Genomic DNA, 17,333 nt, shown 5'->3' with positions numbered 1-17,333 from the left:
AACTTACCCAGCGTATTTTTAGATTCCTTTGTTTCAGAAAGGGAAATATTGCGAGCTCCTTTGGGCAATGTAAACGCTCCTCTTGTCTTCCCTTAAACAGAACGCCTGTAATTAGTGCTATGGGAGCCAAGTCTTACTATTTCATTGACTACGTCTGTCAGCCAGATGGTCTTTACAAGGGTAAAGCATAAAGTACGTTATACGTTCAAATGCATTTAAAGCAGAATTAGACGCATCTAGCAAATGGTAATAGTCAATGAAAGTCAGACCAGTGAAAATTCAGGTAGGTGATTTTAAGTTGGATACTTGCAGATTTCATTTTCCAGAAACTTGAGTTCTTTTTGGCACCTCTTGCTTAAATGTTTTCCTGTTGGAAGAGGTCAATTAGTCTTTTTAATGACCAGATTGCCAAAGTTACGGTAAAACAACACACATTTCGCAAACACTTCTATCGCTTTCGTCAACATTTGCAAATAAGCGGCCGATCAAGAGCAGTCTTCCCTGAACTATCCCCTAGTGCCATCTGCCGCTTTGCATTGCCATGCTTTCCAGGCACTGGAAACACCGCGCGAACGTCCGCCGGCACGCCGGCACCCCGGCCGACAGCGCAGCCGTTCCCAGCGGCCCTCGGGCAGAAATGCTGAGCCAGGACGTGCGGGGGTCAGTAGCGTATTTTGGCCTCTGCTGGCCTCTCCTTTGCCCTGTTCATCTCCCAGGGAGCAAGCCAAGCCGCGGGCTTAGGCAGCGCACGGACTGCGAGCTCGGGGAGCTGCAAACCTTTGGTACGGACAACAGAAACCAGACTCATTAGAAAAAGCTCTTAGTGGACTGGATCCAAAAGTTTTGACACGAATATCCTCTCTGCCCCCAAAATTCCAATCATTTTCCTAGTGAAAAAAGTCAGAAATGCTCTTACAAGGCCAAGCAGTTATTTCTGCTGATTACTGGGGTTTTTTTTTGTTTGGTTTTTTTTTTTTGTTTTTTGTTTTTTTTTAAGAAAAGTGCAGTAGCTGCCAGCTCCAGAAATACACAGGCTTATATCTGAGGCTCAAGTTATAGTCTTAAGTCCATTACTCCCAAAGTTTGAATGATTCTTGCACTACTCCGTGTCCAATCCATCAGCCTCCAGGGAACCATCCCCTCCAGAAAGGCTCTCTACTGTAATTTGATAATTACAATCAGTAAACTTTTCCAATTGGTTTGTAATAAATATTTTCAGCAGAATATCTTATGTATTTTATTTCCAGTCGCACACTAACTTATCTTTGTCCAAGTGTAGTTTGGCTGCTTGCTGTCCAAATTTAATTATTAACACTGCTTCAGGGCAGCAATGACCAGCCTCTAAACTGTTAATGCAGGTATTCGCACTATCCGTCCCTTAGCCTTTCTCCGCTCTGTATCAAAACACGTAGTTCTATCAGGCAGATATTCCTGAAGGAACTGCTCCCAGTCCTACAGGAGATACACGTCCCTGAGCGGCTTCCCCAGATTGGAGGAAAAAAAGAAAAAAAAGCAATACAGGAAAGCCTTAATTAAAATACAAAACGGTCACAGCAAACGTACAAGATAATACAGCCCTGGCTTAACAAATAACTGACAAAATAGAAATTTCTGAAGTCCAAGGAGATCTTGAATTCTTACTGATATGAAATGTGTTGCAAAATACCCCAGAGCGCCGCCTGAAAATTTTACCCAGGTCATTCTTAGTTCTGAGCGAGCAGAACGCTGTCGTGTGTGCCGCTGGATCCCAGTCACACAACTTAAAGGATATGAGAAATGAGGATTTCTGCCAAAGTATTTTTATGTTTGGTTCAGAATTCCGCCAAATTTATTTTTAATTTGTTTAGTTGACTAAAGGGCTGTAATTTGTGAGAAAGCATCGTGAAAACCCAACTTGACATGAGGATCCGTACGCTCATTTCATAGGCACAGAAATTCAGACTTGCATTTAAAACTCCCGAGTTTAGGTTTGAGAGGAAACACTTGCGAAAAGCTTAACCTTTGACGGGAGAAAAAAAACATTTCCTTGAGTCCTCCTACAGACAGAGGCATGCTGCACTCGGCGTCAGGCAAAGTATCTCAGTTTCTCCTGCATTTCACCGTGAGAAGAATGGTTGGGTTTTGTTTAGCAAAACTCAGCGTATCCCCACTTATCACAAACGATGCCTGGCCAGGCTTCAACATTTACAAAGAAGAACGGAACCATGCTCTGCATATCGAGGATTTCCCCGTACATGCGACCGAACAAGCTTTCTTCTAACGGGTCCTTCAAAGGACAGAAACAGCGCACGGTTTTAAAGATGTCATTTCTTTATCAGGGACTAAGCTATTTTTGCACATCAGCTTACAACTTGTATTCTGCTACCTTAAAGCAGGTCGCGTGTCTGACCGCTCTGCAAAAGCAGTAAGTATGACAGAAACACCAGAGAAAACAGAAGCTATATGCAGATGCATGACAATGCTATTCCTACCAAGCTTTTTGGGAGTGCGGGTAAAGGTTCCCTTCACAGTTCGGCAATGAGAGTTATCCCCGCCACAGACGCCACACTTATCTTCGACCTTATTGGAGCCAATTTCCTTGTCACAACCCACTTTCTGCAGAAGAGCCAAAATAAAAAAAAAAAAAAAAAAAAAAAAGAGAAAGCTTTGTCATTGGTTGCCAGTTTTAGTTACGGTGGGAAGCCATCGCAAAATTAACACATAGAGGAAACCACCACCCGATGCTGATCTGTTTTATTTAAACACAAATTACTTGCAAATCTGGTGCTGGATAATGGTTTTCATGTGAAAAATAGGAAGCGGTTCTTGCTTTATATTCACTGTGCTTCAAGACTAAGAAAGATGGGAAAGGCAGAAAAACAGACACAACGCTCTTCAGACATGAAACTAAGTGCAAAAAAGGCAAATGAAACGATCGGTCCAAGAGGAGTATTTCCATGGAACAGGTCTGCGCCATTGCTCTAATTCAATTTAAACCTTGAGGAACTATGAGGAATATGATGCCGCAAATACTGAATTTCGAAACATCCGCAAAGCCTGTCTCTGCGCTGCCGCCTGAATTGTTCCGACGGATTCTAACCGGAGCGGTTCTGTAACACAGCACAGCTCACGCTCAGCGATGGCCCTGGGCGGCCGTCACTCACCACGCATTCTCCACGAACACAAATGCTGTAGGGATCCTTATAGGAACAGCGAGTCCCGTCGTGCGCCAGCTGCTTCATGTACGCGACATCGCCGGTTTCTTTGGATTGGCAGTACAGGTGACATCTCTTATTAGCTGTGTAGCAAGGGAAGAGAGGAAACGGCTTAAATTAACAGCAATCCAGATGTGCTTCAGAAAAATATCCCACTAAAGGAGTGAAGAGGATACGACAGAGATAGAAAGGACCTTTAACAGACAGCTGTGGGGAAAAAAAGCAATTAATTTGCTTTTCTGTGAATTACGGGCCTATCACTTGGAGATATTCTCACAGAAATCAGTTCCCTTCTAAAGAGGCTCCTGGGACTGGGCTCTCGACTATTCTGAAAGCAGCTTTCACTCCGACCCTGTTGCGAACAGGGCTGAGTTGACAAAATCACAGCCACGCAGACAAATGACAGCAGAAGAGTGAGTCTGTGAGAAGGTGGTGCTAAAGCCAGCTGAAAAGCTTTTCATCCTTTTCATCCTTTTCTGAAAACACCCGCTGAACAACGTATTTCCCGGTTAACATCAGAATCTAGCTCCTTAGCCATCCGTGTAACGAGCACCTCAGGAGATACCCGCGGAAGAAATGCCAGCAACTCCGCAACGCCTTCCAGTGAACTAGGAATCTGTCTTTGTGCTTTACGCTGTCCTTGTCACTCAAGGTAATTGCTGGGTTAGATTAAAGTTAGTAGCGAAGACTGACAGAATCGGGGCAATCTATAAAAGAGTGGGAAAATACTCTGACGGACTTCTCAAGGAGTGCCATTAGAAAAACGCTGTCAACACGTTCAGCAGCCGTGATCAAGCGTTGACCCTTGGCACTCTGGTAGACGAACGGCTCTACGGCAGAGCTTTTCATGACCCAACCAGCAGCTTTCCACACTTTGCCCCAACAGTAGAGAGCCAGGGCTTGACAGCGCAGTGCGTTAAATGCTACGAGCACCCACTAGCTATGCCAGCAGGAGCCAAGAGCCTCAAGCCTCTTGCTACATCATAGAATTATAGAATCGTTTAGGTTGGAAAAGACCTTTAAGATCATCCAGTCCAACTGTTAACCTACACTACCAAGTCTACTCTAAGCCAATCAAGGGTAGACCAGACTAAATCATGTTGTCGCTAAGAGGAGGACGAAAGGCAGGGGAAGCGACAACTGTCTCGCATGGTACCTGTTCTCTCCTTCTGGGGCCATCCTTTTTTCCTGCTTTTTTGTCTCACCTACGCTCGCTCACACACCAGTTACATCTGGTCTCTGCCTGGCTGATGAACAAGAGATTCCAGGATTGGAATCCGGGAGATTCCAGGATTGACTTGTAATAAAGGTAAAGAACAGAACTTACAGTCGGGGTGTTCGTACGGCAGCCAGTGGTGCTTGCTGTTCTGATACTCGAAGTGGGAATTGCGGTGCTGACATTGCTGCGCTCTGAAGTCCTCAAAGTGCTTCGGACACTCCTCTGTATTGCAAAGTTGAAACTCAAAATTGACACCAGCACAGTCTTCACCTCCATTAATGGGCCTGTAAAGAGAAAACATTCAAGAGATTCTAAAACCCTCTGGACATCAGCTCCGGGGATTTTTTTTCTGCCTGAGGTGAAATTTCACACTCTATTTTAAGAGACAATTTTGCAAAAAAGAGACGTGAAGTGACAGAAATGGAAACAGAGCCGTTACGCTGCACAGATACATGCCTGCAGTAAAACCTCCGCGCCTGCCCGTGCATCCCCCAGGCATACACTGAAATGCCCAAGTAATACATGTGCACATACATGCTGCCAATAGTCCATTTACACCTGGAGATTATCTAAGCTTCTCCTGCAGCTTCCTCAGCTCACACACTATGTACTCTGCACTCTCTCACGCATCAGCTAAATCCTTGGGATGGTTTTCCACAGGCTCTCCTCGGGAAATTCTTGGATTCTCCAAAAATGATCCTGGCTCCCTGCAAAAAGCCGTATTTCAAGGGGCTTGAACAGAATGTGAATTTTGGCAGGCTCCATCCAAAACGTAAATGCCATCTGAAGTGACACCTGTAACGATTCCCAGCTGACTGGAACTGCCGCCTAGCCAAAAGACCTACATTGGATTGTTGCACTGGCGTGTTCGAAAGCGAACTCCAGTTCCACAGGTTCGTGAGCAGGAGCCAAATTTTGTCCAGGGTCCCCAGTTGCCATCCTGCTTCAGCTGGTTAGCGTTCTTCCACATGCAGTGACCTTTGTAGCACCACTGAGAGAAAATTGGGCAGGGAAAACAGGTGAGAACAGAAACAGAAACCAAACCGCATGTATAGTTGTGGTACAATTGAAGGCACGCAGAGGTGAGCTCATGGGCTGAGAAGGGACATCCCAGAGAACAAGCAGAGACCTTCCTGGGGACAAAGGGGGTGAGGGTCTACGGACGCGGGGCCCAGGAGTACCCGATCCCCCTCCCCGAAGGCAGCCTGCTCCGCGAAGGCGCAGGCGGCACTGCCGAAACACAGCCCGAGCCCTTCCATGGGCAGACGAGTGAAGCTCAACGCGTTCCACCCTCCACTTAAATTAAGTCTTTGTTTCATTTGAGTCTTAGTCGCTACCACCTTTCTGAAGGAATTGTAGTGTTCTGAATATTGGCAGGATGAAGTCTTTGCTGAGGATTAGTTGGATTTTTTTTTTTTGCTTTTTTTTTTCCCCTCATACTGGCCAAATATCCCATTATGCAAATACGCTGGAACAGAGGGCTAGTCCCTGGGCAGGGTGTTGCTTTGCTGCTGGCTAGGGCATACTCAGATGGTATAAGTGGCTCTCCTGTATCTCAAAATACACGGAATTTGCTAAACAAACATTTATTTGAGTATAATTTTATCATTAAAAATGAATTAGCAGCAGGGCACCCACTAATGGGGATATTAAAAGGGAAAAATAGCGAGCTAATCCTAAGCCCACACAAACATTTAGCCACAGTATGTCTGGACCACAAGCACCAAGAAGCGCTCCTACAGTAACGGCATTATCTGCTACCGTGGATTCCTAAAGGCGCTCTATGCGCACTTCGCAGATGAGACAAGAATCCAAAAAAAGGTAACAAAAAGGCCACAGAAGAGGCTGAGAATGGGCTACACCTCAACTGGGGTTTCTACGTCCAAAATTTACTTCGTACTATGGCAAACCTTGTACAATTCACAGAGTATCACAGCGGGAAAGCACAGCTCCGTCTTTTCCCTTCCCCCAGCTCCACCCGGGGGATGCCAGGCAATTCCCTGTTTTCCTCCGTGCCCTTCAACCCAAACGAATGCAACTGTTGGTGGTTTTTTGTTGGGTTTTTTTTTCAATACAAACACAGCAAAACCACAATGCTCACTTTTCCCGGGGCACATTCTGTCCCATCAAGTGGAGGTCCTTTCTTCGTCTTGCAGAAATACGGGTTATCTGGATGGCTGCACCACAGCTGCTTGCACGGGTCAAAGGTTCGGAACTGAAACGCAGAACATTTATGAGATGAAACTCAACGTTAGATTGTTAATACTTTTCAGATAAGGATTCAACCCACCCAGTCAATTCATCTCACACACACGGCTACCAGTAAGTACAATATCTTCAGAAAGAAAAGGGGAGAAGCATCTTCCGAAAGAAAAGGGCAGTGCTTACTCCCTGCCTTCCCTAGTTCTGAGCTGGTGAGAAGAGGAAAGGAGGAGTCACGCAGAAGTGGGAGGAAGATGAGGGTTTTTTCCCTTCTTCCTTGGGACTGCTAACACAAGCCTGCGTCACGTGGACCGTGCTACCATCCACTTGACCATTAAACCAAACGACCCAGATGACTGGCTTTCACCCATTTCTCTCCCCTCTTTACAGATCTGTTTAACTCCTCTTCAATTATGAGAAAATGCATATATTGCGGGTCTTTAATAAGGCCAGACACCAACTTGCTGAATGAACGTCTGTCTTTGCAACGACTGCCTTGGACATACCGCTGTGCACATTTTATAGCCAACGCCAAAATCAAAGCGGCACTGTTCGTCCATGGAATAATTGATGCCTGGCAGTTCAGGAAGCTTGGGCCAATCATGTTCGAAAGGGTCGTCAAGAAGACAGTCGTAAGAGCTGTGGAAAGACACACAGGGAAAAAAAATCATGAGAAGATGTAGTGGTTTTTTTTTTTTTTAATAGATCATAGAATCGTTTAGGTTGGAAAAGACCTTTAAGATTATCCAGTCCAACCATTTCATCCAGTCCAACCATTTTCTGATCAGCAGGACCAAAGTACGTACTCTTGGTAAGCCAATATTCCTGTTCTCCAACTTGTTTTCTGTCCGTTTACATAGTTATTGCTCCCCAAAGCACGGACAGTCCCTTCTGTTGGAACGCTGCCTAGCGCAACTTGACGGAGCGTTGGATGGGAAGATCCTACAGCAAAATCCCTGCGTTTGCTGGAGGCTGTGGAGAGGCACCTCCAGCCCTTCCCTGCCCTGGCGACACGTGTGAAATTTGCGCTTTACTTTCCTGTCAGCAGAGGTAGAAAACAAACACTCCTCCACTCTCAGTGCCGAAGGGCAACATCTCAACGTGCTTTGACCTGGAGCATCATTCCTAATGTAAGGCCTAACGCAAAGCCCGCTGTAGTCAGAGGGAGCCCTTCCACTGACTTTACGGAGCTTTGAAACAGGACAGTAGCCTGACGACAGGCCTTCTTACCTGACGTCTACCGTATTCACAGGAATGAAGCCCTGCCTATGCAAAGGGCAGGAATAAGGCTTGCTTTCTTCTCATTCCCATTTAACTCTGGTGTCTTAAAATAGCGATACTGCTGGGCTGCTCCTCCTGCACTGGGATATTTCACTTTGTAAGCTCTAAGATCTCAATCAATCACTATTTTATGCTTTGTGTTACGAATAGGGCTTTGTCTGTAGGAGATGTGGGTCAACTCATTAAGTCTTCGCTCTGCTCTGACTGGCAAAACCAGCTATTTGCAACGGAGAAGGAAGCCTGAGTACCAACTGGCTCAAGAGGTACATACATGGCGGGAGGCTAGCGCCAGCTAGATCTGTTCTCCTTTTCTCCCTAATTCAGACACGCGCACGCATGCCGCCTTCTCTCTTCCACAACTTTTGCTAGTTCCTTTTCTGAGTTTAGGCCTTCATCCTGCCAGTTTCACAGCATAACCTCCTAGAGAAATCCAAAACCTCGGGACAACACCAGCTACCTGACGCAAAGTCCTCCAGAGAGACTCCAGCTACCTGCATCCCCAGAGGACGCAACAGCCTGTGAGTGCAGCCCTAAGCGAGGGAGCGCCGTTCCCCGTTTATAGCTTTTCTAATATAGAGCTGAAGGGGGAAAAAAAGAGCGTGGCAAAAAAGGTGATCAGAAAACGGCTCCACCGGAGGAGGCCGGACGTGGAGATGCCCGGCTGCTGTTGCACTGAAGCCCAGAGCAGCCTACCGGAATGCCTCTGGAGGCTGAAGGCCTCTTTGGGAGCAGACCCCGGAGGATCCCCATTCCTCAGTCCCCCTGAGGCCTCAGTACCGCTGCATTTGTAAGAAGGGCTTCCGCAGTCAAGGGTCCCATTTATGACACTTGTGCCCGCTCCTTCATGCTGGGATCGCCTCTCCTCTCCTCTTCCAGAGGGCGGAACGCCTGCCCCAAGTCCCACGAGCTACTTCCACGAGCTGCTTCCTTTAGTAAAACAACTACTGCCGAGTGCCGACAGGCCCTTACTGTATGTATCTCTTGAGTTCTTGGCCGCTGCATCTGGACCAGTGGTAACGATGAAAGGCAGCCTGCACCAGCGGGGCCATAACGCTCCCCATCGCCGTCTCGTCCCCACATCTGTTCCCTTGCCCGTCGTGCTCCATTCCCAGCCTGTAACAAAGAGTCGGTATCAGAGCCTGGGCAGGTTCCACTCCTCAACTGGTAAAGCAACTGGGAAGAAAACAGTTTCTCATGCACATGTAACCATGCAAAATGAAATTGTTCTTTGCATTCTGCAGGTGTAATCTGCATTTCAAACTGATCATCTTTGATGCCGAAACATAAGGACTCTCTGAATACTCTTTCATTTATATTTCGTTTTAATACCAGGAATAGACTAACTAGATGATGACAACTTCTTACACTTCGGACAAAGGAAAACAACAATTCCGTTCATTCACGCACTTAATTGTTCACGTTTGTATACTCATTTATCAAATGCACCTATTTAAACACATAGCTATCATGTTGCATCTCCAAAGAGCTAACGTGGTTGGCACGTCACATCTCCAAGCGTGCACCTGGTACAGCTCGATATGCGAGTGACCTCGTCATCCCCAGTTGGGCTAAACTCCTCCCAGTGAGCTGAACAAGCAGGCTGCACTACTTAAGGAAGACAAAAAAATCAGATCCTCAGTGCTTGACATAAATTCATCCAGACAGCTAGCAGAGATCTTTGCTTAATCAGTTACTGCCAACTTAACATTTTATCATTCTTGAAGAGGTGCCAAATCTAACAAATCAGCACTTTCAGTCAAGAAGAAAGAAGTTAAGGACGCTTGACAAGCTACTGTCTCCACCACCTGGGCCTTCCAGGTTTCCTACTGACCTCTTCCTCACCCTAGAGAAAACAAGTTCCCCCTTCCCTCTTCCCCTTCCTTTCTTCCCCCACTTCTCTCTTCATTGCTTAAACCACTGATGCATTCCAAGGGGACAGAAATAAAATTAGGATAGCTTTAATATAGCCATTAAAATTAAACCACTTGAAGCAAGCAAGAGATGCAGTACCATATTTTGATGGCAATCGAATTGTGAAAGTTAGACTCACACGTGACCAGTTTCATGAGCAACAACAAAAGCTGATGAAAACCCATCCTCATGGTTGAGAGTACAGCTTCGGACCGGGTGACACATGCCAGTAACAGGAGCATATCCTGTTGGGAGAAATCACGTCTTGATTCTTTTACCCATCACATTTATTTCAAACGAGACCCCCCAATAAACCTACCGCCTGAGAAGAACCTAGGATTATTTTCTTTTGATTGTCATTTTTTTCTCTTTGCAATTGCTGTCAAACAGAGTAAATGGCTCTGACATACTGATTTTCATTCCACAGACAGCTGTGTTACTTCAGGCACTTGCACTTCTATCACCAAACACACACAAGATTCCTGTTCAATTAAGGGGTGGAGCTATAGGCTGGGATTTTTTGCATGTGTTCATATTAGTACCTTCATCTACCTGGTGCATATTGCCTGCCTTTTTCTCAGTTAAAGCTAAAATCTTTCTGAAGACAGGGAAGCCTGCCTAACCATCTCAACCTAACCAGTTTCACTCCAGGCGCTCCATCCCAGACCTGAAGGAGAACTCGGACCCTTATCTCCTCCTGAAAGGCGAAGGGAACATGGAGGTACTGAACACAAGTATCTAAGACATTTCCAACTAGACAGCAAAATCATGGTCTCGCTCAAGACTCTTCTTTATCTGCATAAATCACATTTATCTGCACTGACATAAATCACACATTGTGAATTTACTTCCCATTATCATTAGTTCCTTGAGACATAAAGATTAATACAGGTATCAAAATAGCTGGTGCGCTATCTGTAAAAAGAAATCTACAGTGAACGATGCAATAAAAGTGAAGTTGAACGCAAAGCGCGTTCCTAGCGATCCCTGCGCGCGCACACACACACGAACACCTGGTATTAGAAGAAAGTAAATAGCTATTTACTTACATCTCTCAAGTGAGAAACTTCATCTGCTTCAGTTACACAGAAATGGCAAGGACTACCATGGCAAGGCCTGCTTGCTTTTTAAATGTATATAAAATGAATGGGAGGACTACTTTCTCTCCACAACGGAGTAATGAGTACACGCTCGAGGCTGTCCACGTGGGCCCTCTCTAAAGCTAGATTAGGGAACTGAAAGTTAGGATGAGTGTACATGCTTTCCCCAACAGGACCAGGTTTCAATACATCTTTAAAATTGAACGCTTCCTTAAGTATTTGCTGAATAAAGACCTACGCTGCTTATTGTCTCAGGATCGCATAACAACGCGATTTTCAAATTCTCCTCTTTTCTGGCAGACGCTAGCCAAGAAACACCAAGTCCAGTTAGTTTTGCTCCAGGTCAGCTGCATTACCTTGCATACCAGCAGGCCCAAAATCTTGCCTGGTTAAGAAGATGGCATGATCGTGGTGCTCAGAGTGACTGGGGTCCGACTTCTGCTGCTGATACGCCCAGCGGCAAACGTTCTCCAAGCTTCTCGAGGGATTCCCCCTTTCGATCAAGCTAATGGACTGAAAGAGCAACACATTAGACCCACGAGCTCCTAAAGGTAGGAAATTCAGACAAGCTTTGATTTTCTCAGAGCGCCAACCAGGTCCCCGTTTCTCTCTTCCTAATACCCTGTCACTCTAAGTCATGACAGCCTTCTTCCCTATGAGAAAAGAAAACGTGTATGTTAACAGTGACCATGCGTGTCTAGTAGTATATCTTTAGGGTTTTTCTGAAGACAGTTTAATGAGTGTTCACATCATCTATGAAAATAACTGCCTTTCTGTCTGTAGCCTGTAATGTGCAGGAGGAACACACAACTTGATGTTAAGATTCAGTAAGGACTTTTTTATTTCTTTTGTTGGAACTTGCTTACGTTCTGGACTGCCAGACGACAGCGTGACTCAGTTGAGATGAATGAGCGTGTAGTGACACACACAGCCTGTGTGGAGGAAGCGAATGATATAAACACAGAGGACAATGCCGCAACAGCTGCTAAACACTGTAGTGCCAGTAAATGGGTGCTGACGAACACAGATTAAACATCTGGTTCTGTGAGACTTTTGCTACAGCGTGTCCCTACAAGCTCAATAAATTTAATTACAAGACAAACATCAAGCTGGTCTTTTGACTTGCCCAAATTCAGAGTTAAATGGAACAGATACAATCTTTATAGAATCATAGAATCATTTAGGTTGGAAAAGCCCTTTAAGATCATCTAGTCCAACCATTAACCTACACTACCAAGTCCACCACTAAACCAATTAAGGGTAGAGTAGCAATTTCATGTTTCCTGGCTTGCTGGCTGGATTATTTTTAATGAAAGTAAAACTAGGAATCATTCAGGTTGGAAAGGCCCTCTAAGATCATCAGTCCAACCATCAACGCAACACCACCGTGCCCACTAAACCATGTCCCAAAGTGCCACGTCTACACGTCTTTTGAACCCTGAATGGTATTAGTGCTTTCCTCTCATCCTGAACGATTTAACACGCATTTGTTTCAAAACTCTCTGAGTGTGTTTTGCCAGCAAAAACAACATACTGTTACAAATACCGTCCAGGGTAAAGTGGAGGAGCGTGCTGTGCCCCAGTAAAAGGGGTACACACAAAATGAGAAAAGGAGATAGTTACGCTAGCAGACTGCTTGGAGGGGGCACCAGCAAGCTGTGTTGGTCAACCAAGCCGATTGCTTCTGCTAAACTGATGCAATTCCCTGAGGACTCAACAAGGGCAAGAATTCAGGCTCCAAGGCTGAGGCAGTCCTGCACCTGTGTCACAAAAGGGACACCTACGGTCGGCCCCAGGAACGAGGACACAAGCACATTTAGCACGTGCCGAGCAGGGACAGCAGTTCTCTGCAACTGGTTCAGCAGACTTCTGTTTCCACAGCCCTTCGTGATTCACAAGGACTACAATTACAGAGAAGATGAAAACGGAGAGCTGGTTCAGAGGCTTGCTTACCTTCGCATAGCCCAGCATGATCATTCGGACCAGCACAACGTTTATGTGAACACCCAAGGATTCATCGTGGTAAATTTCATTCACCTGAGGAAAAAAAAAAAAAGGAAAAATTAAAAAGAAAAAAACCACTGATGATACCAAGGGAACTTCCAAGGCCACGTATATGTTATTTCAAGTGCTTATACTGCTACAGTCTTCTCAGAAGAGGATTCAAGTCTCAAATCATTTCCATGCAGTGAGAAATGTAGACTACACTTCCTGTCGTCACATACGCCCTCACACAGAACTTTCTGAAGCACATGTCAAGACACTCCTCTCAAGTTTAACGGCCTTTGGATCAGGGCCAATAGAAAAGGTGACTGGGGGAAAGAAAAAAAAAAAAAAAAAAAAGACTTCAAGTTCAAACCCTGCAAATACTTATTTGAATGCTTAATTTCACTCATTTGATACACTAACGAGGGAAATGAGGTTATTCCTGAAAGCGAGGTTATAGCAGTGCGTTCAAGCTCGCCGAGGGATTTAAAAGCAGATAGAGTTTGCTTTGACAACAGATAAACCCATCACCATCCATCCCACGTGGCCACCTCTGCTATGCCATCTGGCCACTCTAACTGCGGATGAATTCCAGATTCTATTCCTATTTGTTTCATCAACCATTTGTCTCACTTCAATCAGTTTAAACACATGGGATGAGTATTTCAGTGGGGAGAGCGAGCGAGCATATTTTTGTTCATTTTGTAGAAGATTCTGCTGCCAGTAGCTCCCACTCAAGGAAATGTGCCGTTAACGTCAGCATAGGTTTGCCCTTGGAAAATACTTGAGGATTTGACTTAAAGCCATTTTTGCATTCTGAAGCTCTAGGCTGGGAAGGCAGAATATTTCGACAACGACACGAACAACGAGGCTCCGTTTCTGCACACACGTATGCACGCGTTTAGCTTTAAAGATGTGAGTAGCGCTCTTGATTCTAAATCAATCTTAAAATTAATGGGCAAAGGGTTCCCATATCCCAGCAACGCTTTGGAAATTGTCATCTGAAAGTTTTCAAGTCAACAGCATTTGCCAGACACATAAACGCTGCGGTGTACCTTACAGGGTAACGATATCTCCAAATATACTTGATTTCTGCAAGCCAACGCGTTCCATTAAAAAAAAAAAAAAAAAAAAGAAAAAAGAAATCACCCGCTGCATGAAAGCATGTAAGGTTTACGCGATCTGGAAAGACTTACTACATTAAACTGCTGGCCTGAGAAAACACCCATCCGTACGACAACCTCATGAGACCTCGGAACTCTAGTCCTCAAGGACGGCAGAAAACACACAGGAAAGAGCAAACGTCAAAGCCCACAGAGAGTCCTCGTAAAACAGCCCATGGCTTTGCACCAAGTTCCGTCTGCAGAGGTCTCCAATGAGACCTCTACACATCATTTAAAGGCAGAATTTTGCTTCAAGTGCTTTTAGCCCCACTTCCAAAGGAAATAAAGATTAGATAGTCACTCCCTCTCTTCACTCTAATGCCCCGCTGCATTTGGGCCCTGTTTACCACTTTCCAGCAACTCTTGCAAAACAACAAAGATCTCCAAGAAATGAAGCATCCAGAAATTCTGTGCAAATAAGCAGACGATTAAAAATACCAGCCTCATTACCGCTCACAAGGAAGGAAAGACTGCACGTCTTTTACCACACGCAGCCAGGAGCGTGGAGAACGCTCCCCAGCACAGGAAAAGCTTCTGTCCCGTGAGGGAGCCCAGCCACAAGACAGAAATCCCGAGCTAACACTGCAGTTCCGCTGCTGACTGAACAACTGAAATATTTCGTGGTGGTCTTTGTTTTGAAGAAATCTTTTTTTAAGAAGCAACTAATACTGCTGCCTGATTTTTTTAGAGAGAAATTAGAATTACGTGGTCACTTTTGTACTAAAAAGAGTATTTGTGGAAGTGAAGTTAAAAAACCAGAATTATGCTGATGGGTCAAAAACTGTTCTTCTTCAGGACCTTCCTTGTGTCTGGGAAGGTGAGAAATGTCCTGCCACCAGAGTATAAATTAAGGGGCTAACACATCTGCAGATCATCAATGAAGTTACTCATCCCCCTCAAAACAAAATAAATATTATATTCTGAGTAACTGGTGAAAAATAAATACCACTGCTCAGAGGCTGGTATATTTGAGCAGGATTTAGAGGGTTGGTTTTTTTAGTCAGGCTAAACAGAACTTCCCCCTTCCCCTCAGGGGAAAAGGTCATTCCGAGCTGTCCAGACTGCGGGACCTGGCACAATGATTTTAGCCCATGGTTTTTAAAAATGCAATCCCTTTTAGGACCAGCTGAGAACAGACAGACTGTCAGCAGGACAGTTTTACAAGGAATGAGCACATCCTTCAGACTGCCCGTCTTGTGAAGCAATTATTCCAAAGTTCAGTTCTTCATCTCTCATTCTCTCCCCATTAATGCAACAGCATTGCTCCCACAAAGGTTTGTGTCAGAAAAAATGTTCACCATTTCCCCTGTGCCAAGAAACAACAAACTTCCCAGGAGTGATTTTCCTAGAGACAAAAAGGATCCTGGAACTGACCTAAAGATTCAAGTCTTCTTCAAGATTTCTCCGCAACACCATTTTTTACCCAGTTCTCTCTGGACTGCTTTGGAGGGCTCCGCTACAGGATTCTCATGAGGAGCAAGTTCATATATACTCTTGCGACCGAAATGTAGGGAATTTTTGCAAACCTGTAACCACGCCAGAAGGATGCCAATCTAAAAGAAGTGCTGAAAACGGCAGTGTACGCTGCAGCATTTTCAGAGTGCTGTAACTGCATCTACGCTGTGGATATAACGGCAAAAGAAGTGACATCCCAAGACACCAGTACAAAACGCGTATATAAATCACACCCCAGTAAGCTTGATTTGTCTGATCTGAGCTTATGAAACATATCACAGGTGGCCAACTGGCCATATAGCCTCTGTTGCAGTATTTAAAAGTAAAAAAAAGGGGCCAGACTGAATTCAATAGCACTATGCACAAGAAGCAGTCAATCAGGACTCTCACTGGGCCAGCGATGACCACCGTGAGACTCTGCAAAGCGGGGAAGCAGCTGTCCACTGAACGGATAAAAAATTGTTTGAACAGACAAAATAAATGCACTTGGCAAATGAACTGCAAGGCTGCAGCGAGGAGCACTGGAAAGGGGAGACAGCTGCTAACCAAGGGACTTCAGCGCTTCTGTGGAAACTCACGGCGTTTAGGCAGCACGAACGTCCTGGGTGAACCCACCTTCCCACACTGACGTACTCGGAAGACAACGATGGCGACAGCGAAGGCACCCTCTAGCCAGACCTCCTCCCTAAAGGAAAAGCTGGATTCTCACCTGTCACAGAAAGCGCTGCCTCTTGACCCACAGCCCCAGGTTACGTTGGATGGCTCCTCCGAGCACCTCTGGGCAGCAGGAGCTCTCGGTAGCTGGCCTTTCACATTCAGGACAGACAGCACGCTGCAGACGCACGGCTGGTTTTGCGCAGGCACCGCGCAATTCCCTGTCAGTGCTGCCCACCAGCGCCCACCGCCCCTGCCTCCGTGGTGCCCAGGTAGGGGCTGCAGGCTAATCCCCGGCAATCCGCAGCCTGGCCACGGGCTGAGCTCCCAGATGACGTGGCCGGGGGTAAAAACCCTTTGTCGTGGTTTAGCCCCAGCCAGCAGCTCAGCACCACGCAGCCGCTCGCTCACTGCCCCTGCCCTGGTGGGATGGGGGAGAGAATCGGAGGAGTGAGAGTGAGAAACACTCCTGGGCTGAGATAAGAACAGTTTAATCATTGAAATAAAGTAAAAGAGTAATGATAATAGTAACAGTATAATAATGATAATAATAATAATGATATCGAAAGCAAGTGATGCCCAATGCAATTGCTCCCCACCCGCCGACCGATGCCCAGCCCGTTCCCAGCAGCGATCGCTGCTCCCTGGCCAACCCCCCCAGTTTCCATACTGCCCATGACGCCGTATGGTATGGAATGGCCCTTGGGGCAGTTGGGATCAACTGTTCTGGCTGTGCCCCCTCCCAGCTTCTTGTGCCCCTGGCAGAGCAGGGGAAGCTGAAAAGTCCTTGACTGGCGTAAGCAGTACTCAGCAACAACTAAAAACATCACTGTGTTATCAACATTCTTCTCATCCTAAATCCAAACCACAGCACTGTGCCTGCTACTAGGAAGAAAATTAACTCTATCCCAGCCAAAACCAGGACACCCTTTGCCCGGCAAAGCCTCGCCCATCACGGCAGCCTGCCCAGACCAGCTCCCAGGTCTGCCAGCGTTAAGTGGTCCCCTCCGGCTTTCTGCTGCAGGAGGACTATGAGGGGTGGCTGCTGCTGGGTCGACGCACCAAGAGGCATGGCAAACCTGGATGCTGCCCTCGTTCCTGCTTTTACTACTGGCTGACCGCGACTGAGTTTGCTTTCCCGTTCCGTGTTTCAGGTGCTGCCTGTAGC

The 17,333-nt window shown here is 46.0% G+C and overlaps 1 protein-coding gene across 1 annotated transcript in view; it reads right to left on the bottom strand.

Annotated features, from left to right (window-relative positions):
* ADAMTS3 (ADAM metallopeptidase with thrombospondin type 1 motif 3) overlaps positions 1–17,333 on the bottom strand; it is a 135,430-nt gene that overhangs the window by 11,917 nt on the left and 106,180 nt on the right. Inside the window, exons 6-17 of the mRNA XM_075709383.1 lie at positions 12,861–12,944; positions 11,264–11,420; positions 9,947–10,052; positions 8,866–9,009; positions 7,122–7,254; positions 6,515–6,628; positions 5,259–5,404; positions 4,522–4,697; positions 3,144–3,277; positions 2,472–2,595; positions 311–367; positions 8–91 (exon numbers count right to left, since the gene is read on the bottom strand). Of these exons, the coding sequence (XP_075565498.1) occupies positions 8–91; positions 311–367; positions 2,472–2,595; positions 3,144–3,277; positions 4,522–4,697; positions 5,259–5,404; positions 6,515–6,628; positions 7,122–7,254; positions 8,866–9,009; positions 9,947–10,052; positions 11,264–11,420; positions 12,861–12,944 (1,459 nt within the window). The remainder of the gene's footprint in view (positions 1–7; positions 92–310; positions 368–2,471; positions 2,596–3,143; positions 3,278–4,521; positions 4,698–5,258; positions 5,405–6,514; positions 6,629–7,121; positions 7,255–8,865; positions 9,010–9,946; positions 10,053–11,263; positions 11,421–12,860; positions 12,945–17,333) is intronic.

Source organism: Pelecanus crispus, chromosome 4 (assembly GCF_030463565.1).
Source record: "Pelecanus crispus isolate bPelCri1 chromosome 4, bPelCri1.pri, whole genome shotgun sequence".
NCBI lineage: Eukaryota > Metazoa > Chordata > Aves > Pelecaniformes > Pelecanidae > Pelecanus > Pelecanus crispus.
Note: the sequence above shows the minus strand (reverse complement) of the source record. Positions and strands in the feature narration are given on the sequence as shown.